A 25595-nucleotide genomic window follows, 5' to 3' on the forward strand; every position below is an offset into this window, starting at 1 on the left:
ACGCCGGCCCCTATAACAGAGGCGAGCGGGCTCTGCCTCTGCTGTCAGGGCGCCCGCGGGGCGGAAGCGGAGGCCGAGTGGCCGGGAAACGCCTTCGAAAACGTGCCGTGTGCACAGCTGCTGTTCGAGAGCCCGGCTTGCGCCCTTGTTAGAATATTTAAGGCTGCGCGGCGGGCGAGGTTCTGGGGTGAAGCGCGGCAGCGGTGGTCGCGGACGGGGCTGCCGGCAAACGGTTGAGCGCGCAGCGGAGCTTCGCTCTGTCCCGCATCCGCGCTGGTGCGGCGGGAGCGGCGTCTGCTGGGGCGCCAGCCCGCTGCATCTGCCTGACCCTCCCAGCTCCCGCGCTTTCCCCAGAGAGCGAGCCCGCCTGCGCGGCCTCCCTGGCTGGCTGCCTGCCGGCATTGCTCCCTCCCCGCCTGGTCGAGCACCGGGCTCTGTCCTGACTTGGGTTTGTGGGGGTTGGGGTGGTTTTGCTGCTCGCCTGCGCTCACGGCTTAGCGGGGAAGAGGGCTCGGGGTGACGGCAGAAAGCCGCCCCAGCGGCACCGGCGGCGGCGGCGGGGGGAGCCCTGGGCTTGCCGCTGCGGGGGGAGGGGGCGGCTCCCGGGGCCGCCCCGCCCCGCTCCTCCCGCGGTGCTGCCGCGCGGGGGATGGCGGCGGGCGCGCGGCGGCGGCTCCTCCCGGCCTGGATGGGGGCGGCAGGGGACGAGCGGGCGGCGGCGGCCCCCAAGGCCGGGCGGCGGCAGGCGAAGGCAGGGCCCAGGTAGCGCGGCGGGGGGCGGCGGGCGGGCGGGCGGGCGGGCGAGGCCCTGCCAGGCCGTGCCGTGCCCTGCCCGCGCTGAGCGGCTCCCCGTGCGGCGCGCAGGTCGGCGGCGGTGGTGTACTGCATGAACGAGGCGGAGCTGGTGGACGTGGCCCTGGCGGTCCTGGCCGAGGTGAGCCCGGACCCCCGGGCGTGGGGACGCGGCCCTGGCCGTACCAGCGCGGCCGGGAGGGCTCCGGGGCGCGGGCAGGGAGCGCTGCCGCCCTCCGGCTCCCTGGCGGCCCCTCTTCGGGAGGCGGGTCTGGAGGCGCTGCCGAGCGCCGCCCGGGTTTCCCGGTCGCCTCCTCCTCTTCCCGGAGGCCGCCGGGGCCGGCGCAGCTGCCTTTGCCCCCCGGCCGCCCCGGCGGGCGCTGCGGACAAAACCAGCCTCCACCGCGGACCTGGGGATTGGCGAGGGGTGTCCCGCGGGGATGGTGGGCTGCCCCCCTACCCCTTGCGGTGCTCCCGGGGTGAAGTCGCGCACAGGCGGGTCTGGTTGTGTTCCTTTTGGTCGCATCTACAGTGCGAGGAAGGTGAGGAGAAGGCCCGGTCCAGGAGTGAAGAGGAGCAGGAGCTCCAGGCAACACCAAACGCGGCTCCTGGAAGCACAGCCAGCACGGGGGGAAGCGGCGACCGCAGTCCGGCTCTCCCATCCCCTCCTGACGCTGGTGCTGGTGCTGACGCAGAGAGGACAGGCTGGGAGGACTCTGAGGACGACGTCCTGAAATACGTCAGGGAGATCTTTTTCAGCTAACGTTGTCTCCTGTTTGGCTCCCCAGGAGCAAAGGGGACAGTGGGGACGGTGTCACCTCCCACAGCACTGAGGCTGGTGGGAGGAGGGCCTGTGGTGGCTGTGTATCTGCCGTGTTGGTGGCCTGTGGAGCTGGTAGGAGGCCCATGAAGGCCATGGGGGAAAAGGAGGGGGGCACTCGCTTCTCCCATTGTGTGCTGGGCTCTGGGATTTGGCTCCAGATGAGGTTCTGTTCATTTCTGTTTGGCATCTTGGAGCATGGACAGATTAAAGAGGACATTTGGGTTTCTGTGAGTGTCCCTGTGGTGGGTCAGTGTTGGGACTGGAGGGGAGAAGGGAGTTGCTGGCCCTGGAAGGCCTTTGCTGGCTCTGCAGAGCTGGATAGTCATGGTTCAGCCTTGGAGCTCCCTTGTCCTTGTGATCCCTCTGTGACGGCTGCAGTGGGGCCTAGCAGGCTGTCCCCATTGGGCCTGGCGCTAAATTTCCCTCCAGGCTGGGGCAGGCCTCCCATAGCTGAGGAAGACATGGGTGGGAGCAGACGGGCAGGGACAGGGACCATCCTGAGGGGGCTGAGCCCATAGCAGCGTGCATGGAGGTCTAGAAAGGCATCTTCTTCCTGGTCCAAAGGGGGGGATGAACAAACCACATGAGGCCGGGACAGGTGCGAGAGCCTTTATTGAAATGAAGAATCAGTCAAACCAGCATCACAAGCCACATCCCCACCAAGACTGCAGCAGGAGAGAAAATGGACCCTTATGTGCCTGAAGGGGATGGGGGGGAAAGCAGGCGGTTCTTTGTGTGAGGTTACAGACATGGCATGGAGCAGTGCTGTCCACCGCCACGGCGGAGAGACCCCATCCAGTGCTCTGGCTGTGATGTCCCAGCTGGGGCACTGCGCCCCGGCTAGTGGCAGCCCTGGCCCTGCTCCCCAAGCACAGCCTTGCACGGGGCGTGTGTTGGGCTGGGCTGGCTCTGCGGTGAGCTGTCCTCGCACAGAACCAGTCTCCTGGAGTCTCAAAGGCTGCTGGAGTGCTGGGCTCAGGGCCATAATACCAGTGGGGACAAAGCTGGGGCTCTGCACCAAAATCCTCTGCTTCCTCGTGGAAACCCTCCTGGTTAGGGCTGTGTTTGGTGTTCAGCAAGTTGTTAGGCTGCCCCGCCAGGGGCTCTGCTGCTGCTGGGGTTGGACGTGGGCCGCTTCACCCTTATGAACTACAGCAGTCACTCCAGATATTCCAGCAGGTGAAGTACAAGTGCTCCTGCTGAAGAGAGTATTTCCAGTGCACGTCTGGGGCTGCCACTGCTGTGATGGCAGTGTGAAGCCTCAGCTCCTCAAGTCACAGTTGCCTCAAAGACATCCCTGGTTAGTCCAGGAGGTGGAGAATGAGCAGAGTCTCTTTGGACAACTCCAAGAAAGGAAGCCTCTTTGCTTCTCTGCCTGCTTGTACTTAGGCTAGATATGGCCAGAGGGATGCGTCCGCTGTGTGCTGGTTCTGATCTGTCCCCTTCGCTGTCCTCTGGGTCAGGGCCAGAAATGCTGTCACTTGGATGTTGTGCCCCAGGCTGAGGGGTGTGTTACACGCTGCTGTTTGTGGGAAGCTCCCACGCTGTTCTGTGGGTGTTGGTGCCTGCTGCCCGCTTGCTGCAGGAGTGCTGCCAGCTGGTGGCAGCAATGACAGCGGTGTGCCAGGGCACGGCTGGACATGGGCCTTTGGACTAAGGATCAAATTCCTGCCAGTGACTAAAGCTGTAGTGGGATTACTGTTTTAAATTGGTGTCGTGGTTTAACTCCAGCCGGCAACTAAGCACCACACAGCCGCTCGCTCACTTCTCACCGGTGGGATGGGGGAGAGAATTGGACGTGTAAAAGTGAGAAAACTCGCGGGTTGAGATAAAGACAGTTTAATAGGGAAAGCAAAAGCTGTGCACGCAAGCAAAGCAAAACAAGGAATTCATTCACTGCTTCCCATGGGCAGGCAGGTGTTCAGCCATCTCCAGGAAAGCAGGGCTCCATCACGCGTAACGGTTACTTGGGAAGACAAATGCCATCACTCCGAATGTCCCCCGCTTCCTCCTTCTTCCCCAGCTTTATATACTGAGCATGATGTCATATGGTATGGAATTGCCCTTTGGTCAGCTGGGGTCAGCTGTCCCAGCTGTGTCCCCTCCCAACTTCTTGTGCACCTGGCAGAGCATGAGAAGCTGAAAAGTCCTTGATTTAGTATAAGCACTACTTGGCAACAACTAAAACATCTCTGTATTATCAACAGCGTTTTCAGCACAGATCCAAAACATAGCCCCATAGTAGCTGCAGTGAAGAAAATTAACTCTGTGCCAGCCCAAACCAGCACAACTGGGTTATCAATAGCTCTTGCATCTTCTTCACTGTCAAATCTCAATGGGCAGGGCCTTCTCAGTAAAAGGGCTTTGATATGGGTGTGCGCGTTTGGCCCAGCGGATGTACATAGTGGCAGTGAGAATCTGGAGCAGTAGCAGAGCCTGAGTCCCAACCAGTGCCAGGAAGCCCCCAGTGAAATCAGAGGGGTGAATCCACTGCGAGGTTTGTAAAAGAAATGTACCCAGGCCTCCAGACAGGATGATCACCTTGATGATGAGTATGATGAGGATCATCTTCCAGCCCTCTCTCTCCTCGGTGCACTTCACATGTGCAACAAAAATGGGGTAGAAGATGCTGAAGACCAGGCAGGCGTACACACAAACCCTGGGTAGCACCATTCCTGGTAGGCTGATGCCCATCACCTGCAGGTGCTCGTACTCCAGGCACTGCAGCTCCCCGGCTGTCCCATTCCACAGGCAGAAGTTGTAAAAGCCGATGCGTTTGTCAGGCAGGTTGACCAGGTTCCCGGCTTCCCACAGCAGGGCGTAGAGCATCAAGGCCAAGGTCCCGGCAGCCTCAAGGAGGGTCAAGGCACAGAGCAGGTGCCCGGTGCACCTCTGTTGCAGCAGACCCATCCTGGTGCCTGGCTTTAGCATGGTAAAGCCTGCTGCGGGGACGCCCGCTGCAAAACATGAAGGGGGGGACCCCTTGGTTGTTGCGTGTTATGGCACCCTTCCCAAGATGCGCTCTGAGCCTGTGTCACTGAGGTCTCGGGACTCCCCTTGGAAGTAGAGCAGGACCGTCTCAGTCCTGCCGCTGACTGTGCTGCGCGTGTGTTACTGGGTTGAAGGGGACGCATTTTTGGTTACAGCAGAGGTGGCTTAATGATGTCTCATGCATGGACCAGCACTGGGAGGACAGGGGATGAGAGCAGTGTTGGCTCCCTTAGCCCCACACACGCCCGTTGTACCATGGGCTCACGTTGGACAAAACGGGCATTTGTCAGCAAGGTGCAGTGCTGGGAGGGGAGCAAAACCCTGCTGTCTGATAAGGAGGTGGGTTAAGAGCTATTCCGGGAAAATGCTTTTCTTTCGGTTCTGGTCAGACAAGGACATACCTTGTGATCTTTGGAGGACTGAGTAAAACACAGGCATGACAGGGTCTGAAGTGCAGGACTCCCCCTGCCTTCCCGCCCCCTTTCCCCCCCATAGCTCTGGGACACCCGGTGCCATTGATGCCACCCATTGATGCCAGCCGTTTCCAGCATCCACATGCCCCCGAGACCCTTGCATGCCCGTACATTTCTGGGCACAGCAGGGCTGGTCGCCCACAGCCCTGCTCCCACTGAGGCTGGCAGACGTGGTGCTCCTCGGTTCTGGTTGCCTGAGGACCGATGCCCCCTGCAGACAGGCAGCTGTCCACCACAAAGAGGCACCCCGGACCCGCCCGCAACCACTCGCCCTCCTCTGGGGCCCGGGGCCATGGGTGCTACTGAGACAGACCTGCGATTGCCGTCTTCCTCGCTCCTCTCTCAAACTGCTTGGCAAGCCCGACTCCCTGCTCTTCTCCCAGAAACGTGGACTGTCCTCAGTGCCCTCTTGCAGGCTTCTGCTTTGCTCTGAAAAACAGGGAAGCGGCATCAGGAAGGGGTATCACTGGCTGCAGAGCCATGCAGCATCGCAGCACTGGCCACCTGGGGCACAGAGGCACAAACGCAGGGCAAGGAGCTCTGAGGCCTTGGCTTCAAGCTCAGCCTCCGGCTTGAGGCTCTGCAAATAACCTCTTTCCTGCCTTTGCCAAGCATTATGTCCTGTGAATCATTCACCACCTTCCCTCAAGAAATTCACAACGTCGCTCCTGCTGTCTCCCCTCCACTGCCCGTTGCCCAGTGGTATATCATCCCGATGTCCCGGATGTCCCAGGCCATTTGGTACAGGCTCTGAGTTTTTAGAGTGCCAGGAAAGACCCCACCCAATCTGTACCTGGTGCCTGGCTGCACTGCTGGTGACTAGAGACCCTTCAGCATCCCCTTCCCACTCCCCGTCTCCCTGGATACTTGGGAGTGGGGCACCTATGTTTAATATGCACAGGGATAAAGCTGCTCTGTCCCAAACTTCTCCTCCTCCACACAGTCATAGCCAGGAGGAGCACACACACACAGAGCATGGGAGGGGGTGACAGCATCCAGACACCGACCTGTCCCCTTCCTCTGGTCAATACCTCACTTCTTCTTGTAGCTGCCCTTGGAGGTCTTCTTCACAACAGGCTTCTGGAGAGACTGGAAGGTCACATGGAGGATGCCCATTGTGCCGAATCTACAATGAAGACACAAACGGCCAGGAAAATATCTGTGCTCGGCCCCAGAGAGTGCTGCCAAATGAGGCGTCACGCACGTGTGCTTTCACCAGGGTTTGTCTTGCCCCTGCTATTGCCTCTTGGTTTGTCTGTCTTTACACGGGCTCTCCTGCAGCCAGGCATTGCTGCTCTTCCTGTCCCTGCCCCACAAGGGCTCACACCCGCCCTCGTGGTCGGGTCATCCTGCCTCACAGCCCTCAGAGGGAGAACAAGCTGCGCTTGCTGGGGGCTTTTGGTTAGCTGACGCCGGGGATTTCTGTCAGAACTCAGAGCTGGGACCGGTACAGCCCAGGTGGCTTCTGGCCCTGCCCACCCACCAACCCTTGCTGTCGTATTTCTTTAGACTGGTTTCCTGAGGAAGGGAGGCTTGTAGAAACACGGGCTTTTTGTTCAATCATCTCATGTTACCTTTTTTTACCCCCCCTTCCCCCCCCCCCAATATAAAAGCAATTCAAAATTGTCCTAGTTGCACATGTTTACTAGAGAGGGGACAGAGAATTAAATTCCTAGCAGGTTTGTGGAAATACATGGCAAGGGTGGAGGAGAGCCACCTCAGAGACCCTGTGGTGCTATGTGATCTCTGCGTGTATGAGGGCCTGGGGAAATCCCATGGTATCTCTGCCCTCTCCTCTGCTTTGAGGCTCATGTCTATAAGGACCTATTTTATTTTCCCAGCGATGCACCTCTGTTCACTCTGCCAAATTGCAGGCAGATTTGCCCCTCAGCCTCCTGCTGCCTCCCCAGCCCAGCCCAGCCCTGCAGGTGAATCCCTGTCCCCAGGCGTGACTGTGACAGGGACAGAAACTCGCCTGGTGCGGGCGCCCTGAGCCAGCCGGGGCAGAGAGCGCGCGGCTGGCCTGGAGGTGAGGTATGGTTTGGCAATGAAAGCCGAGGCCTGGCACCCCGCCATCAGCGCAGCCGCAGGCACGGCATTCGTTCGTGAGCTCTGCAGCTCAGCCCTGAGGCTGGTTTTGAGGCAGCCTGGCTGAGAAGCAGGGGATAAACAGGAAAGAGCTGTCACGCGGTGTCCAGCTGGGGCTTTTCCCAGACTCCCCCAGAGCAGTCCTCCGCCTGTAAGAAGGTGCCTGTGCTTTTGGACGGGAGTCTGTGCCTTTGCCTCAGAGGTGCAAGCAAGCAGGAGGAACCCGAGCGTGGCACAGTGAGCCCCAGCCTGGCTTCAGCCCCTCGCTTCTGGGCAGGCGTCGCTGGAAGCACAGGACTTCACCGTGGGAGAGCTCTGTGTCTCAGTCTCCTGGGCAGAGAGAGGCTCCGTTTGCACAGCTCAGGAGCTCCCTGGGGTGTCTGTGTGTTAGATGGGGCTCGTAGGGACCCTCTGTGCTGCTGGGACTGCACGACCCTTCCCTCTGCTGGCTCGTAGGCAGGTGAGCACCTTCCCAGGCTGGGGCTGTGCCTTCCCCGCAGTGAGCTGCTGGCTGAGTGCCTGGGCGAAGGCAGGGGGATGGGGAGGCCAAGGCACACAGCTCCGGCGCAGGACCTGGCCTCTGTGCAGGGACGAACATCTCTGTGGAGCCACAGGACCCCAGTGCAGTGAACGGGCTGAATGCAAAGGGGCGAGGGAATGGGCGTTTTCTCTTGCACTGAAGAGCCCCCCAGAAGACTTGGCTTTCCTGCATCCCCCCTCCCCGGCTGCTAGGGGGAGTAATGTCGTGCAAGATATGCCATGGGAAAGGAAAGGAGCTTTGGACTTGGCACCTTTCCTTCAAGCCACCTGCTCCCCCCCCCCCCCCCCCCCCGAATCCCTCTTTTCCCCTCAGGCAGGATTGGCTGCAGGGAAACCACAGGTGAAGAAAGGCCACTGACAAGCTAAGGGTTGCTGGCAAACAGAAACCAGCCAGCGGCACATGGGCCAGAGTGCAGAGGAACTGCCCCAAAAGTGTCCCACAGCTGGGGAAGGACCTGCTCCCTCCCAGACTTTTGCACCCTGCAGCACCACTTCTTCTCCTGGCAGCTCCCCCCCGCTGCCAGCAGCATTAAAAAGGTGGGGGACCCAGTGGAGGGTACTTACGGGCTGCCCATCTGGCTGGGTGCGGAGCTGAAACACGCTGGAGAGGGTTGAGGTGCCGCCCTGGCAAGCTGAGCAGATTTGTGGCTGCTGCTAGGTCCTGTGCTGGCTGGGCTCTGACACCACAGCCCCTGTTGTGTCACGAGCAGCTGCCTATGCTTTCCGTTTCGTTTCTGAGGCACCATGGGAGCCTGATGCAGTGCTCCTCCCTGATACTGCATCATCTAAATATAAGCAAGAAGGAGAGCCAAGCCCAGCCACTGCTGTCCGAGCCGGGGGCAGGTTTGCACTTTCTTCTCCCAGCTGTGCTAACCAACGTGAATAACTGACCAGGCTCGGCTCACCCAGGAAAGTTGTGCTACTGGAGTGGCTTGGGTGTCCATGGGGGCTGGGATGAGTTTGTTTTGTTTGGACACTTCCGTAGAGGTGACTGACCGTCCCAGTGCTGACCCCAGTACCGCGGTGCTGTCAGAGTTCACTGACCACTTTGCCCTTCCTGCACTTTGACCGCTGCTCTCCTCCCTCTGCTTCCCAGACCCAGCTTTGCCCAAGCTCCCCCGGTCGCCTGCAGACGCAGTGCCTACGCAGGCACGGCGCAGGAGAAGCAGTAAGCTGCCTGCTGCGACAGGAAACCTGTGAAACCTCGAGTGATGTAAGGGGGAACACTCTCCTTCCTTTAGTCCTCCTGGCCAGATCCAGAACCGTTTGTCCTGTCCTATAAGCAGCCTTGGTGGTGGGTCTGTTAGAGAGGTGTGTGCTGGGGGGTGATACGTGTGGGACACCTAGCCATGAAGCTGTTCACAGAGTCCCACCTAGTAATTCCACATTTAGGCATGGTCTGGAAACCTCCAGGTGGTACACAGGGTGTGAGCCTGTAATATTGGCACTCACATGCAAGAGCACAAGGGAGGTGAAAGAAAATATGGGAGGAAGCCCTAAGAGAAGCTCAATGGATAGAGCCATCAGGCAGGTGGTGGTGGGGAGGTGCCTTCCTATCTGGCCTGTGTGCGTGGAATAATTTTAGCATTGAGAAAGACAAGGATCTGGATCGAGGTGGTTCAGATCACAGATGGCTCGGGCAGGGGTTGTGGTGGGAGAAATCAGGGACGGGGGTGGAAGGCTTGCAGCAAATAAAGCCTAGCAGGCCATAGCTGCTGAGCTGAATGTGGTGATTGGTGGGGACACAGAAGGAAGCCTTGGGGCTGAGTATGGCCATCATGTAACATTGGGGCTGCTGGCTGGGAAACTGAGGTATGAGCAGAGACCACCGAGGCGAGACCTATGTTCCAGTGAGGAAACATGCATTGGCAGGAGGCGTGTTTGTGCTCTCAAGAGGGGCGGTCATGCGGTTTCACCTCACGCCACTCACTTTTCTGTCATTCAGGAAGGAAAAGGGTGTATGAGTTGGGTCTGGTCATCAGGCAACTCTTTAGCTGACCTCAGCACCGCAGAGGAGGTTGCCGTTTTGCTGCTGCAGGCAGGAGGTACAAGCGGCTCCTTCACAAACATCCTCACTTCACACTGGGGTCCTGTTTGCTGGGACAATCAGGATGACTGGCACAGTGGGTCTGCTCCATCACGCCACAGCACTTCTCCCTCGAGGCACCGTCCTCCTAGATACGTGTCTGATCCCCTTCCAATCTCCTACTCTTCAGTCTTCATGAGTGTGACAGATGGCCACACGTCCTGGCTTTAGCCTTTGCACACACCTCCAACTCTCTGGCCTTCTCTGCACTGCTCTGAGCAATAAATCCACCATTTGGGGATGTTACTTTTGGAGCGTGGCATCTTCCTGGCCAGAGCTGGTTGCCCGATTGTGCACCTATGGCAGAAGTGCTCCTCAGTGTTTCCCGAGGAGCCTTGTGTCTCCTCCCCTGCAGGGTCTCAGTCTCTGCTGCTTGTAATGCCTCCTGGGATGCCAAGGCTGCAGCAGGGAGAGGTACAGTCAACCTCTGTCTCAAGTCTTGCCCTTGGTACCACTGACCTTCTTATTCTGGAGGCCTCCTCCCACATCTTTGGCTGCCTCTCTGGCAGGTAGTTTCCCTACCTTCTTCCAGGCGTTTGGGCAGGGAAGATTGTGCCTGAAGGCTGGACAGGATGCAATGTGCCCTGCTGTTCTCCTCAGAGGCCGAGTCTTGAGGAAAGGAATTAATGTGTGACCTTCCAGTTGAAGGCAAGGGCTTCACGTCAGTCCTTCTTCCCCGAGCAATTTCTGTTTCTCAGGTTTTGTCCTCTTTGGTCCGTCCTTGTGACAGCAGCAGTTCGGGCCTCCCTCTTCTGTGAAGGAGGGATCTGCTTCTGGCCTGGGTGCTGAGCTGGAGGCTGCAGTCCCGGGTCTGTGGGAGGACACGGCTGGCAGCAGCTGTGAGTGAATTGCTACTCAGATCTAACGGTATCAAAGGTTAATCTCTGTAGTTAATCAACTCCTTCCACAGTCTGTTTATTTCTGGATTCCCTGATGAAATGGATTAAGCTTTATTTTGATGCAAATGAATGAAAGATTTCATCATGCTGGAGATTTCATCATGCTGGAGATTTCATCATGCAAAGATTTGATCAGCAACATTCTTACACCCTGAGAGAGGGTGTAAGAATATATAACACGGGTCAGTCCTTTCCCAGTGTAATTTCCTATTAGAGAGACTTGGGAAATCTACAGTTTAAGAACTTTCTAAATGACAGTTTGCATGTGGATGATCATGTCCGAGTGGGAAGCCTTATTCATGTTAGCAGGACTTTAGTTTCACTTCCTCAAACATACCAAGTGAAAGCGCTCTCTGTGTGAATACGTCAGTAAAGTAAGTTTTGTGCTTTACCTCTTGTGTTACAAAAAAGTTATGTTGTACGTTGTGCTCCCTGTTTCAACTGTTTTGGTAGCTGGTCAACACTCTTCATTTGTACTAAAAATGTTGAAGTAAAATAGAAAATTGATTTCCACAAGGAGGCTTTTTTGTGAAAGAAAAGGAAGGTTTGTCACTGTGTACTGTATGGAGTCAGTGGATCAAGCAAACTTTGACAGGAGGGTTCTGCAAAGATGGTCAGGGAATAGGGACAGCAGGATAAGGTATGTTTTGAAATAGAGCTCTCTTATTTCCTCCAAGGTTGCATTCTGTACTTTTCAGTCAAAGCTGTTTTTTTGTTTGTGGTATGTTGACTGGTATCACTTACAGTCTGCATAAGCGTTCTCTGGCAAATAGGCAGAGGTAGAAACTAGACTTTCTGTTTTGGAGAACTGCTCAGGTCAGAAAAGGAAGCAGCTACCTTTAGAATACAGGTTTAAATAAAAAATGGTGTGAATAAATATTGAATTTGATGCTAGGTGAAATTAAGTAGTGATTCTGATTTCACTGTTGAAACAATGCAAATACATGAATAACAAGCTGGATTTCTAAAGCTCCTTTTTCTTGTAATTTCTTTCCTTAAATACGATGATAAAAAGAAGAAGAGTTCTATCTGAGAAACAAATGTACGGAAACAGAAAAGCCTGAGGAGCTCTTCATGTGAACAAGAGTCACAGGCGTAAACCACATCCGTCACAGAAAGCTGCATCCTGAGGTTCCTCTCTGCTAAGGGGGGGGGAAGAAAAACATCTCTTTCTCCGTAATGTGGAGATAAATCTCACTGTCACGCTTGGGAGGGAGCCAGGCAGGGCGTGGAGCTGGATTTCAGGGTGACCTGATGGCGTTGGCCTCAGTGCACCCTGCCAGCTCCCCAGACCCTTGGCCGGGGGAAGAAGATTACCTTCTGGGCTCAGTGCCCATACATCACTACTGCCAGTCACATGCATTGCCCTGGCCTTGAACTGCCTGCACGGAGTGTCTGATCAGCTCTGCCCTGGCCAGCTCTCACTTCCCAGCACCACTAATGTCCCCACAGCAACAGCCCAAGGAGAGGAGTGAAGGGTTTTAAGTAGGCTCCAGTGTCATGTGTGTACAGTACTGATTGTTTTGACTACTTGGACTAATGTGGTGCTCAGCCAGTCAGAGCAGCTTTCTTCCCTCCCCACCCTTCTATGGCTGTTGAAATAAAAGGAGTAAACCACCTCAGCAAGTGGGAAGGAGGTGAATCTCAGTGACCCTCTGTTTACTTGGCTCTCTTCTCTCGTTCTAGCTGTTTGCTTTGCAGGCTGAATCCTCCTGCATGAAGAAAGAGGAACTGGAGCTGGAAGGAGCAGCCGTGCATCACAAGTTGCCTGCATATGTGGCCAACATGGATCGACTAGGGGACTCTGAGCTGTGAGTGCCCGCAGGAGGAGCTGGGGACAGGCTCTGCTGCTTTTGTGGGTCACGGAGGCTCCAGGAGGGTCATTTCCTTGTTCCCTGCCCTGGGAATCGATGCAGAAAGACATGTGGGCAGAAATCCTGGTGACCTAAGTGGGTTTAATGGGGAAATTCGTGATGGGCATCTGTCCCGCCATTTGGGAGAGAGATGCTTGCCAATTGGTGAGAGCCCAAGCACACATGGAAGTGATTCTGCTCTGCTCTCAGCATTACACCAAGGTGTTCTGGGCAGCCAGGGCACTGGTAGCAGTGCAATACCCTGCAGTATTGCTCAAATGAAGTGGATTGTCTCTGGACTCCTCTTTTCTTCAGTGCCTGTGGTGCAGTAGGTGAGTGCCCTGTGTTGTTTTGTAGACACTGGTACTGTATGACCCAAAGGGGTCGTTGTTACGCAGAGATGCTGTCTTGCTTTTGCAAGGTCAAGGGAAAAGGAGTTTCTCTTCTGTGAGGCTCGATTATGCACAGAATTCCCCATAAACTTGCTGCAGTTAAAGCGTGTTTTATGGCTACAACTATTGTATTCCTATCTGTGGAAAGTAGGCAACATAGACAGTGATACACCTTGTTTAATTGTTATTTAAACTCTTATTTTTCCCCCAGTACACAGCCATGCAAAGCAAGTCTGTGTGTTTGAATTCATTGTGGTTTTGAGATTTTTTTTTTTTTCCCCTTGCTTTAAAAGGATCTGAAAGCAGATGTAGCTTAGCCACAAGGTGTTAGTAACACTGCTGGGGCTTTGACTTTCTCATGTGCTTCTTCCACTGCTATTCAGACAGGAGGGGATTGATCAAATGATGCTGCTGACAATGACAAATAGAAGTTGTAGCAGAGACCACACACAAAGGCTTTGTTTTAGTCTAGAAGTTGTCTGATTAAAGAGACTTAAGTGTCTGGTGAACTATCTTGATAACTGCTCTGCACTCTCTGCACAGGACAGGCTACAGAGTTTAATTTGAGATTTTTTTTGGTTTAACTACTGTGTGTGGAAAGCCCTGATGTTCACCTGCACACACAGGGGAGAGGGGCGTGAGGGATGGGATAATTTATTCCCATATTCCTTTTTGTCCCTTTGTATTAGAAAAACTTGCCTTAGAAGTGGCATTTCTTGTGTGTGCAACTTGTCTCTTAGTCTGGGGCCAGTTCTGGCTGCTTTTTCCATGTGTCTGCTCAACCCAAAGCCCAGCTTTGGTAGAATAGTTCCTTCCTTGAAGAGAGGATAGACACAGTGAAGGTGATTGTATTCCCCTTCCTCTGGGTGCTGCTCTGCTCTCAAGGGAAGCTGTGGCAGAGTGAGGTCAGACAGTTACATTCTGGGAAGCAGCTGCTGCTCTTGGCATTGTGGGCTGAGAAAGGAGGTGTGTGTAATCATAGAAATGGACCTAAACTTTCTTATTTTCTTTGGGTCCAGTGTTTGAGATATTGAGGGCCTGTGCTTTAAAACTGCTGAACATGACTTGCTGAATATGTAAGGGTGTTCAGTGAAACACTGGATGCTGAATGCCTCTCAAAGTAGGTCTGTTTTATGCCTTGGATTGGGAATCCTGGCTGAATAGATTCTTTGGAAATCTGGATTCCCCTGCCTTTCCCTTAGGGTCTTTCGAAACTAACCAGACAGAGGGGAAGGAGTTTGAGGTGGCCCTACAGGGGATTCAGGAGCAGCTGGGCCCACTGTCTCAGTGGCATCTCTGAGAAGTTTCCTTTGGTTACAGCAGTTACTATGATCTGCTCCAGGCACTAACAGGATGTTTTAAAACAGTTTTTTAATGCATAGTGGTCCATCGGCTTGGCAGGGAACATCTGTCCTCCAGTGGTTCAAAGAGCTGGCACTTTGCTTGTTGGGTGGTCTTTGATCAGATTGTGTGGCTACACCTTCATATTCTGTTTGGTGTTTTTTGTTTGTGTGTTTTGTTTTGTTTTTTAATTAGAGATATGACCTGCAGCCAGAGGAGTACTGCACATTCTCTTCAGTCCCGAGGTGGCTTTCTGTCCTCTTTTCTCTCCCAAAGTAAAAAGGGCCCTTCCAGACCAGCCCATCCAAGTGGGGCTTCTCCTACGCAGACTGGCAGTATGCTGCTAGGGAAGAAAGAACCAACAAATCACCAGGTAATTCTCAGCTGTGTTCACTGAAAGGTGCTCAGAATCCAAGGAGCTAACATGCAGCACAGCACTGCTCCAAGCTTTTGCTTCCACCTGAAAAAATAAAATGTCCTTTCCTTCCTTGCAAGCGTATGCTGCGCCTGAATGCAGCACAAGAACAGCTGCTGTTGTCCGGGGGCTTGTGGAGCCCTTGGTTTCTTTGCTTGGTGCTTGGTTTCTTTGCCTCCTCTTTTGCTCTTTGTTCTGCAGCCTAGCACAAGCATAACTTTGCCAAATCATTCCTCTGCCTTCCAGAGTGCCAAAGGAAAAGAAGGAACAGTGAGCTGTAAGGACGGGAAGAGCCACTTCAGTGGGTTAGTAGCAGGCGAGTCGAGTTCCCTGCAGGAACAGGCTGGACAGGATGCAATGTGCCCTGCTGTTCTCCTTCCTGGGGACATTTTACAGGTGTCCCTTGGCTGCCTCTTTGACTTCAGATGCTCAAAGTCTTCTGATGATGGAGCAGTTGGGGATGACAGGTGTGATGGGTGTGGGGTGGGCTAAGCAGGGGGGTGATCATCAACATGTCTCATGGAGAAAGAATGTGAAGGGAGAGGAGAAAGAAAGCAGGGCTTCTACATATGTGTGCCTGGAGGTAGGAGAGATTGGATGGATGTTTGTGCTGCTGGGGCCTGGTGTCTGTGGGTGGGAAAGGAGAGCACTTCGCAGGACCCAGCTTCCACTAAGTTCCTGTGTAATCATTTCTTCCTGGAATTGTTTCCTGAAATAGAAATGTAAGTTCTTGTGGGCTTTAAGGAGATGTTCACGTGGCTTTACAGTGGAATGAACTGCTCTGCAGCTCTTGGTTTCTTGTGGTGCAGTTAAAGCACACACAGCAACACTGTCAGCAGTTCTAGTAATATTAGCAATCACAAGTAAAGCATGAGATGAGCTGGGACTTTCAAAAGTGTTTTGCTTACTTTAGCCTGCTGTTTTAAAAGTAAGCTACTACACTTGCTTCCCAGAAGTTGGTCATGACCCTGGTTTCTCATTCCTGAGGGAATCTCCACAGCAGAACTCTGTTCCCTCTAGTTACTCAAAACCCCTCTCAGCTTTAGCTGGTACTGCCCCATTGTACCAGACTTGAGGGATTTCTGTGGGAATCCTTAAATTGGTGAGAAGAGAGGCTGGAGTTCACTTTATATTCATCTACATTGTTTAGAAATCACTTTTATTCAGAAGAAATCATAAAATTACTATTTTTTTTCTCACCTGTAATCTGCTGACAACTAAAAATAAATAAATCTCAGTGAAACGAAACCAACTCTGTCTTATAGCAGTCATGAGGAGGTTGCTGGCAACCTAGGAGCCGGAGTCCAAAGCTAAATGGCTTTATGCTGTCTGCACATGTGCTGCATTTAGGATTCCACGTGACTGACCCCTAATCCTGCAGGGTATCAGATGTGAGGCTTTCAGACGTCATTCCCCAGGACTGGTGCCTGGCTGGCTGCAGGCTTTAGCTTGGAAGGTGCCCTTCTTCACCATACTTGCATCCAGTTTTAGCCCTGACAGAAAGCTGACCCACTTGTCTCTGGGAGGCCTTGTAATGATGACTTGTGCCTATGTGTCTAAGTTTTTGTCTTTATTACTGCATTTGTCTTGCTGTAGAATCATAGAATCATTAAGGTTGGAAAAGACCTCTAGGATCATCTAGTCCAAACGTCAACCCAACACCTCCACGCCTACTAAACCATGTCCTGAAGTGCCATATCTACATGTTTTTTGAACTCCTCCAGGCATGGTGACTCCACCACCTCTCTGGGCAGCCTGTTTTAATGCTTGACAATCCTTTCGGTGAATAAATTTTTCCTAATATCCAGTGTAAATCTGCCCTGGCATAACTTGAGGCCATTTCCTCTTGTCCTATTGCTAGTTACTTGGGAGAAGAGACCAACACCCACCTCGCTACAACCTCCTTTCAGGTAGTTGCAGAGAGCGATAAGGTCTCCCCTCAGCCTCCACTTCTCCAGACTAAACAACCCCAGCTCCTTCAGCCGCTCCTCACAGGACTTGTTCTCCAGACCCTTCACCAGCTTCGTTGCCCTTCTCTGGACACGCTCCAGCACCTCAGTGTCTCTCTTGTAGTGAGGGGCCCAAAACTGAACACAGTAGTCGAGGTGCGGCCTCACCAGTGCTGAGTACAAAGGGACAATCAGTTCCCTAGTCCTGCTGGCTACACTTTTTCTGATACAAGCCAGGATGCTGGTGGCTTTCTTGGCCACCTGGGCACACTGCTGGCTCATATTCAGGTGGCTGTCAGCCAGCACCCCCGGGTCCTTTTCTGTCTGGCAGCTTTCCAGCCACTCTTCCCAAGCCTGTAGCATTGCATGGGGTTGTTGTGACCCAAGTGCAGGACCCGGCACTTGGCCTTGTTAAACCTCATACAATTGGCCTCGGCCCATCGATCCAGCCTGTCCAGGTCCCTCTGTAGAGCCTTCCTACCCTCAAGCAGATCAACACTCCCACTCAATTTGGTGTCATCTGCAAACTTACTGAGGGTGCACTCAATCCCCTAGTCCAGATCATTGGTAAAGATATTAAAGAAGACTGGCCCCAAAACTGAGCCCTGGGGAACACCGCTTGTGACCGGCCACCAACTGCATTTAACTCTGTTCACCACAACTCTCTGGGCTCAGCCATACAGCTAGTTTTTTACGCAGTGAAGAGTACACCTGCCTAAGCCATGAGCCGCCAGCTTCTCCAGGAGAATGCTGTGGGAGACAGTGTCGAAGGCTTTACTAAAGTCCAGATAGATAACATCTACAGCCTTTCCCTCATCCACTAGGCAGGTCACCTGGTCATAGAAGATCAGGTTGGTCAAGCAGGACCTGCCTTTCATGAACCCATGCTAGCTGGGCCTGATCCCCTGGTTGGCCTGCGCATGCCTGTTGAGCGCCTTCAAGATGAACCACTCCGTAACTTTCCCCGGTACCGAGGTCAGGCTGACAGGCCTGTAGTTCCCCGGATCCTCCTTCCGGCCCTTCTTGTAGGTGGGCGTCACACTGGCAAGCCTCCAGTCATCTGGGACTTCCCCTGTTAACCAGGAGTGCTGATAAATGATGGAGAGTGGCTTGGCAAGCTCCTTCGCCAGGTGCCTCAGTGCTGTCAGGTGGATCCCATCCGGCCCCATAGACTTGTGAGTGTCCAGGTGGCTGCTTCCTCCAGTTGTTAACTGCTTCCTCCTGGATTATGGGGGGTTTATTCTGCTCTCTGTCCCTGTCTTCCTGTTCAGGGGGCTAAATTCCCTGGGTAATTAAATAATTACACCCAGGTAATTCCCTGGGTAAGTCTATAATTCCCTGGGTAATTTGATAATTACACCCAGGGAATTCCCTGGGTAATTCAATAACTACCCCCAGGGAATTCCCTGGGTGTAATATAATATGATTTTTCCTCTTGTTTCTTATACAGTGCACAACAGAGGGGCTCTATGGGATACTTCCTTCCAGTGATACATTTTAAGTATTTTAAGTATTTGGCCAATTCTTTGTTCTTGCAGATACAAATAATTTAGGTTTTATTTATTATTGGCAATTCTAGCTCAGCCCCTCTCAAATGCTCAAAACTTGATCACCCTGATTTTGCAGCACTAGGTTTCAATGTATGGATTAAAATGGAGCATGCTGTAGAGACAGAGACGAGGTATAGAGAGGAAGTCCACTGACTGCTTACTGGGCAATCTTAAGTGCTATGAAATTTAAAGGAGACAAACTCAGTACCTCTCTTAAGCAGCATATTTTTCACCTCTTCTCCCAGATGTCTGTACAATGCTATACAAATTAAGAAAATGGAAACTATGCAGGTATATGACTGTAATGAATAAAATATTACCCAGGTATGTAAGAACACATGAATGACCATACTGGTTTAGGCCAAGGGCCATCTACCACAGCACCCTGCCTCCAAGGTGACCATGCATGGATGCCCAGGGGAGAGCAGGAACAGAACAAACATATGCAATACTTTTCCCAAGCACTCTCCTAGATTCTCACTCTTTTCAGCTGAGGTGATTTCCCAAGCCGTATGTGTCTACTCAAAAACTCCCAGTGGTCTATCTATAATGTACATGTCCACCTGAATCCACGTACGTTTTTTGCATCTATGACATCCTTTACCAAAGAGTTCCACAGACTGACTATTTGTGTACAGATTTTATGACAAATGTTTTTGAGTGTAACATCTATTTGGTTTATTGGTCAAAGGGGGGAATGATTTTCATGGCTTATGACTCTCCAATTTCTCTACTATGATCAAGGAATGGTGGCTTCAGCTGCTTGGTGAATAAGCCCTCTCCTTTAGAATCTTAGAGAAACTTCCAAATAGAGTGAAGAAGGAAAAAAAAGAAGGGGCGGGACTTAGCTCTTCACAGAGCTCTGTTTCGGATGCACTCAACCTCTTAACCAAACTAGCAGTAGTTTGGTACAGGTTCCAAAGGAGGTAAAGGTCTGAGCCATGACCAGGCCAAGAAATCCTCTGGCCCCGATCTGTTCTCTGAAAACTCACAAAGAAGCTGAGTGGCACAGTGAGCACCGATGCATATGAGCTTGCAACACCGATCATGCGATTGACACATAAGTAGCGGGTGGCTTTTCCAAGACTCATTTATCAAGGAACAAAGAAAGTTGTGGGTACAAGGAGCATCATGCATATCCTTCCTATGGCATGTAATTTGACTACGAGCGAACCACTTTATCTGTAAATATGACAGCCAAAGTGAGCCTTCTTTGAGCTCTCCCTGCTAGGTAGTGTGGCTGCATCACTATCTCCCCTTGATCTCCCCGTGATCTCCCCTTGAGCTGGGACACCTCTCAAGGTTGCTCCTCGCGGCAGAGACCTTTTACCAACGGCAGATCTTTGGTAAGCGACCGATATCGTGCATAACCTTGTAGTATGGTAAACATTGATTTTGTCTTGGTAACTTTGATTGCATGCTGAATTGATAAATTTTGCATATATAACCCCTTAGACATAAACCGTTGTCCAAGTCTGAGACTAAGATTGGACCCAGCCACACCTAAGCTCCATCAGGAGTTTAGAAAGCAAGGGGGTCTACTCTGAACCTTGTGACTCAATGGGAGGGTCTTCCTTACTCTTCATATTCCTTCCATTAGACATAAACCGTTGTCCAAGTCTGAGACTAAGATTGGACCTAGCCGCACCTAAGCTCCATCAGAAATTTAGAAAGCAAGGGGGTCTCTTCTGAACCTCGTGACTCAATGGGAGGGTCCTCCGTACCCTTTTGTATCCTCGGTCTCTCTGTGAATCACTTTAACTCGAGTGTAACCCAGTTTCCCTGTGTATGTTTCTTCCATGCAGTAATTAATAGAGTGAACCTTTGCCATCAAACTTTGTTAAGTCGCACTTCTACAAATCACATTAAAACCACTTTTGCTAATACCTTTGATGGTGATTTTTTTTTTAAGCGATCTAAATCACTCATTCGTGACAAGCTCTTTCTGGAAGTGGAGTCTGCCTCACAAAAACAGTATATATTGTTTAAGATAAATGATACTTTATATTCAGGAGAGACTCCCTACTAAACTGGTTTAGAATTTGGGATGCTTCTTCATGTGGCGAAACTTCATGTGTACATTAGCCAATGTGTGCAAACTATTTTTCAGAAAAAAAAAGAGCAAGAAGAATTTTGATTTCTGCAGGTATCTACTCTCTCATTCGTAGAGTCATAATCCATAACCAAAGTCTTGGGAATTGTTTAAGCAAATCAGCTACATGACACTTTCATGTGCCTTCACTGGCTGAAGAACTGGGGCTCCAAAATATACCCCGATATTTTGCAGCATGTTGTCTGTTCTTTGCTTCAGGCAGTAACGGCAGAGAGAACTGCAGCGTGTCTTGTGCCTGGCAGGATTTACTCTTCCCAAAATTTACACCTTGGCTTGCTGTCTTGGTTTTCTTGGGCCTTGTGCTTTTTGAGGGGAGCTTCTCCTTCATTTTTCTTTCTTCCTTTTTTGAATTGCTCTTTGCACTACAATCACAACCTGAGCCAAAAAGGAGGAAAAAACATATACATATCAACTACTATGGAGTTACTACTTACTAAAAAAGTACATGGCTTTGGTTTCCTTCACAAGAAACTGTGGTATTATGGCAGAAACATTTCCTTTACTAAAGGAGAGCCACAGCATGATTCAAAATCTAGTATTAAAATGTGGAAACTTCAGCCATAGGCACAGGACCTGGTTTTATTGCTCCAGCGATATGATATTCTATTGACCCACCCTGGAAAGGCTAATTCCAGCACTTCACAGAATCAGACCATACATCCCTTTATGACATGCTGATACATATGAAAAGCAATGACCCGATGGCTAGAGCCTCTCCCACCTGCAGAAGGACAGTGAAGGGTCAGAGGCATTATCCTTTGCCATTAGGTTGATATTTTCCAAGCTCTTTTCCCTGGGCTGTTCACAAAGAGGTTAATGAGCTTCTGGACCTCTAGTGTCTCATCTGGGAAGCTCCATGACACCAGTTCTGGTATCTGCCCCAGTGTATCAGCTGCTGCTGAACATGTGCCCCTGATCGTGCCCTGATCAGGCCCCTTGATCGTGCCCCTGTACTCAGTACTGGTGAGGCCGCACCTCGAATACTGTGTTCAGTTTTGGGCCCCTCACTACAAGAAAGACATTGAGGGGCTGGAGCGCATCCAAAGAAGAACAATGAAGCTGGTGAAGGGTCTAGAGCACAAGTCTTATGAGGAACAGCTGAGGGAACTGGGGTTGTTTAGGCTGGAGAAAAGAAGGCTGACGGGAGAGCTTATCGCTCTCTGCAACTACCTGAAAGGAGGCTGTAGAGAGGTGGGGGTCGGTCTCTTCTCCCAAGTAACAAATGATAGGATGAGAGGAAATGGCCTCAAGTTGCGCCAGGGGAGGTTTAGACTGGATATTAGGAAATTTTACTTCACTGAAAGGGTTGTCAAGCATTGGAACAGGCTGCCCAGGGAAGTGGTTGAGTCGCCATCCCTGGAAGTATTTAAAAGACGTTTGGATGAGGTGCTTAGGGACATGGTGTAGTGGTGGTCTTGGTAGTGTTAGGTTTACGGTTGGACTCGATGATCTTAAAGGTCTTTTCCAACCTATACGATTCTGTGATTCTGTGATTCTATGTAGGAGTTTTCCAGCATTGCTAATGCACTGCTACCATCTGTCTTATGTATTTCAGTACCTTGAGATAGCTAGACCAAGAAACCCACCAAACAGAACTAAATCCTATTCTTTGGTGTATTTTGAATAGAATGATAACTGAGAAACCTTTTAAATATTGAAATGTCTTCTCTGCAGACTTGGAGACACTTTTGCCATTGTGTTTCTTCATCTTCTGGGAGACCAGATTAAAGCTGGATGAATGGAAACTTTCTCTTGTGAATAGGATCGTATTATGGCACACACTTTTTCCTGCCTCCTGTGGCACAGATGGCTTTTCATGATTGCCTTTAGCATCATGGGTGAGACTTTCAGAGCTAAAACACACAGAGGTCAGGCCAGAAACTATTTTATCTCCACACAAATTCATGACAACTTTCATAAAGATGACCGTGCAGAATAGAAAATCCTTACAGGTAAAATTCCTGCTATTTTAGTCTGAAGCATTTCCTAAGAATCATATGAGGAAAAAAAAAAGAAAAAAGAAAAGAAGTAATTTACTGTATTTCAAACTACAAAGAACCACAATGCCATCATACTGTCTTAAGGACACTACTACCAATATCATGTAGCTACTATACCCCTATCTTTTCTGAGTCAGCCAGAAGTACCCGTCATAGAAGCAGCAGAGGGTTACCTTATCATCACAGAAGTAAAGATGGACACCAAAGACAATTCCTTCCTCTTTTATCAGAGGAAAGTCTGAAATTTTCAAGTCTGTGTAGCAAAGTCTGAGCTGTAAGGTGCAAAGCTGGAGTCCTTGAAATCATTTAGTGTGAACAAATTAATATGTATTATTTCATAAGGTGTTTGTGGCAGGATCCGCTGCAATCCAACCAGCTAGCTAACTCCACTTTGCTCTGTTACCCAACAACAGCCACATGTGTGCTTGGCAAGACACAGACCATTTTATGCTATCAGGAGGTGGGTACTTATGAAAGTAATCAACAATCGCCAGTGGTACTGCCATGGGGCCTTGCACGCCCTTAAGAGTGTACAACCTTCATCGTTCATCACCAAAGCACCAGAACCTAGAAGTGAGGGGAATGCACTAGCAATGAGCTATGCACCAGCACCATGACAATATTGTGACTTTAAGATACTCAACCATTCTAAACTGTTTTGGACTGTCTGTGCCACCTAGTCTGGCTTGGCCTTTATTTTCTCACCTCTGCCCTGTTTCTTAGTAGATGCATAGCCCTATCTTCTCCCTCCCTCCCACAGCAGCAGCAATCATCCCTTCCTCCAGAAAAGCACCAGATCAGTGCCTTGCACTGGTGAGTCTGGCAAAGCTGGGGAAAGGAGCTTCAGCTATGTGCTGAAGGAGGGGGTCTGGTGCTCCAGATGAGATGGAGGAAAGAGGATTCTCTGCTTCTCTAATATCACTTTCCACTGCAGTCTCAACCATGGGATGAAGTGGCCAAGGACAACTGTCTAGTTTATGAATGAAAAACAATGAAGCACAATGTCAGAGGAGCATAAAAAGCAGGAGAGTGGATTTGTAGAGAAATCACGCTGGGATCATTCTCTCACTCCTGCTTTGTGTAAAATGCTAGAAACCTGTAAAATATAATAGTATCCTACCTGAAATCCTCTCCTACTTGTTTGGCAGAGGCTGTAATTGGCAATTTTACTGTAAAAAGTAGAAAAAAAAATACTGAAAGTGCATATCAGATCTCTTAAAAAAAATCAACACAATGAAACATCCAAATTTTATCTTGGCCAGTTCAGACTCAGTAACTGGCTGAGGCTGATACAGTTACTTACTGTAACTCTACCTCGTATTACAGTAAGTAGAGTTACAGTAAGCAGACATGCTGGACATCAAGCCATTTACTCAGATGACTAGTTGTGGGAATTAAGACTTTCTTCATATTGAGCATATTCCAACTCACATGCCCACCTCCCCTTCTTCATCTATCGTCTAATAAAGGGTATTTGGGGAAAAAGATAGTCTAGGTAGCTTCCATTGAAACCGTTCCACTATGCATAGAACTGTAAATCAGTAAGTGAAGGTGCCAAAGGCAACATGATTATTTTGTCAGAGCTGCATGCTTACCAAAACCTGTTCTCAGTCCTAGTGTCTGTTCCAAGGAAAGCAAGTGTTTGACATCCAAATGACACTGGACTAGAGTCATAACAGACATCTCCAGAACATGAGTACTATGTCGAGCCCCACTGGTGAAGCAACATGGGTGGGAGTGGGAGAGAAGAAGAGCTGGTGCCACCCAACTGATCGTGACAGGTGTTCATGAGCAGCTCAGCTACTAGTGCTCACTGCAGGGTGGCTGGCTGTGTAAGAACAAGGTGCCCTGGGGCATGAGCGGTGCCAGCACGCAGGGAAGCTAGAAGTTAAGTAGCGTGGCAGCCTCCAGAGCGGTGGTGCCACTGTGTTCAGGTAGCAGCTGAACAGGGGTCCAGTGCAGGTGAGATGAAAATATCCAAGTGACAGCAACCTTTGGGCTAGAAATTGTTTCCTCTCAGGTACATATATAGCATCTGCCTTCACTACACACCCTGCTGATAAGACATCTCTGGAAGAGCCTGTTTTACAGGCTGTGGGATAGTACTCCAGTCCAGATCTAAAAAACACAGTAACAAAATATTTAGAGCCAGGATTTTTTTTTTTAACCTCCCCTTGTTTTTTTTTTTCCCTTTCCTCTAAGTAATGTCAGTTCCAGGAAAGCCTAGAAGAATTTTTACCCTTGGGTATGGTACACAATAGCTAGGAATGAACAGCTGCAGCTGGGGAAGAAAGTGCTTTAAAGTCACCCAAGATCGCAAAAACATTTTAAAATGCATTCTTTATTAATCTCCTCTTTGGCAGGCAAGCCCTCATCAGTCATAACACTTAAATATACCCAACTGTACCGTACTTAAACTGTAACTGGACTGCCTGTCCCACAGAAGCCAATTACAGCTGTAATGATTTGTGCCCAGACTTAGAGGCTGGCAGAGAGGGAGTCACTTTTAATGTCATCTTTCCCTCCATACTGCAGGTGGCTGATGTATCTTCTTTCTCAAGACATGGATCTCCAGCATGTCGGCTAGTGTGACGGCACCAGCCCCGGCACCAACGGCAGGTGACGACCACATCTCCTGAAGTGGCAAAATCACTGCTGCAGCCCAGGCCCCTGGCCTCTCTCTCTCAGCATGACCTGACCCAGCAGATGCAGCTTACCAGCCGGCTGTGGACCAGGTTAGCTGCAGCTGGCTTTAGTGATGCACTGCAAATACCTTTCCTGCAGGGTACAGTGAGGCAGGAAACTACTGGGTAAGGTCCATGAATCAATGGGTGAGGTGAACCAGGTCTGACAGTCTATGGGGAGGCGTGTCCCTTGGACATAAATAATATTTACAACAGTTTGAAGCTCCTTTTATTCTAAATGAAGAGGTGCTTTATACTGTTGATACAGAATTTAATTAATAAAGTTTAACCCACCTGGCCAAAATAAAGTAGGGAAGGCAAAACACAGGAAAACCTTCCAATTATATTTACATAGGTTTAAAAAATACATTAAGAACAGAGGATCTCCTCAATCAATGAATCCAGTCCTCTCCTTCCTACAGGCACATCCTTCCTACAAACCCTTTCACGAACCAATTATTCATCTGTTAGTTTTCTAGCTATCATGCTACTTTGCTTTATTTTTTCCTGGTTAAGTTCTCCAAGACAAAAACAAAGTAGTCATAAGGTAGAATAGTTCTGGGTGCACGTCTGAGAAAAGCAAGACAGGAATTCAGAACCAAGCAC

At 50.9% G+C, this 25595-nt stretch overlaps 3 protein-coding genes across 15 annotated transcripts in view; 1 reads left to right on the forward strand and 2 right to left on the reverse strand.

The window, feature by feature from the left end:
- The first annotated feature begins 70 nt into the window (after positions 1–70).
- On the forward strand, positions 71–25181 carry CYREN (cell cycle regulator of NHEJ). 5 transcript variants are annotated; one of them, XM_072866832.1, is made up of 6 exons: positions 73–762; positions 865–934; positions 12379–12503; positions 14474–14651; positions 14940–14998; positions 24841–25181. In XM_072866832.1, the coding sequence occupies exons 1-6, from the start codon at positions 650–652 to the stop codon at positions 24890–24892; spliced, it is 597 nt and encodes a 198-aa protein (XP_072722933.1). In that variant the 5' UTR covers positions 73–649; the 3' UTR covers positions 24893–25181. The 5 variants fall into 5 exon arrangements, with proteins under 5 accessions (XP_072722916.1, XP_072722925.1, XP_072722933.1 ...); XM_072866840.1 differs by lacking the exon at positions 24841–25181 and adding an exon at positions 16290–17995 and having other exon boundaries at positions 74–762; XM_072866824.1 differs by lacking the exon at positions 24841–25181 and having other exon boundaries at positions 72–762; positions 14940–16259.
- TMEM140 (transmembrane protein 140) lies at positions 3439–10728 on the reverse strand. Of its 2 annotated transcripts, none has more exons than XM_072866860.1 (4): positions 8272–10728; positions 6111–6205; positions 5393–5508; positions 3439–4572 (listed from the first exon to the last, which is right to left on the reverse strand). In XM_072866860.1, exon 4 carries the CDS (start codon positions 4544–4546, stop codon positions 3941–3943), a length of 606 nt encoding a protein of 201 aa, XP_072722961.1. In that variant the 5' UTR covers positions 4547–4572; positions 5393–5508; positions 6111–6205; positions 8272–10728; the 3' UTR covers positions 3439–3940. The 2 variants fall into 2 exon arrangements, with proteins under 2 accessions (XP_072722961.1, XP_072722960.1); XM_072866859.1 differs by having other exon boundaries at positions 6087–6205.
- AGBL3 (AGBL carboxypeptidase 3) overlaps positions 18344–25595 on the reverse strand; it is a 30511-nt gene continuing 23259 nt past the window's right edge. For 2 of the 8 annotated variants that reach the window (XM_072866746.1, XM_072866736.1), the window contains exons 14-17: positions 24358–24423; positions 23426–23474; positions 21950–22158; positions 18344–20680 (exon numbers count right to left, since the gene is read on the reverse strand). In XM_072866746.1, the coding sequence (XP_072722847.1) occupies positions 20421–20680; positions 21950–22158; positions 23426–23474; positions 24358–24423 (584 nt within the window). In that variant the 3' untranslated portion in view covers positions 18344–20420. The other 6 variants (XM_072866765.1, XM_072866755.1, XR_012043295.1 and 3 more) reach the window with 5 other exon arrangements.

Source organism: Ciconia boyciana, chromosome 1 (assembly GCF_034638445.1).
Source record: "Ciconia boyciana chromosome 1, ASM3463844v1, whole genome shotgun sequence".
NCBI lineage: Eukaryota > Metazoa > Chordata > Aves > Ciconiiformes > Ciconiidae > Ciconia > Ciconia boyciana.

Coding starts and splice junctions, on each gene's coding strand:
- TMEM140 (XM_072866860.1), bottom strand. CDS start 4,546: ATGCTAAAGCCAGGCACCAGGATGGGTCTGCTGCAACAGAGGTGCACC.
- CYREN (XM_072866815.1), top strand. CDS start 650: ATGGCGGCGGGCGCGCGGCGGCGGCTCCTCCCGGCCTGGATGGGGGCG. Junction 763..864: donor CAGGCGAAGGCAGGGCCCAG/GTAGCGCGGCGG, acceptor TGCGGCGCGCAG/GTCGGCGGCGGTGGTGTACT.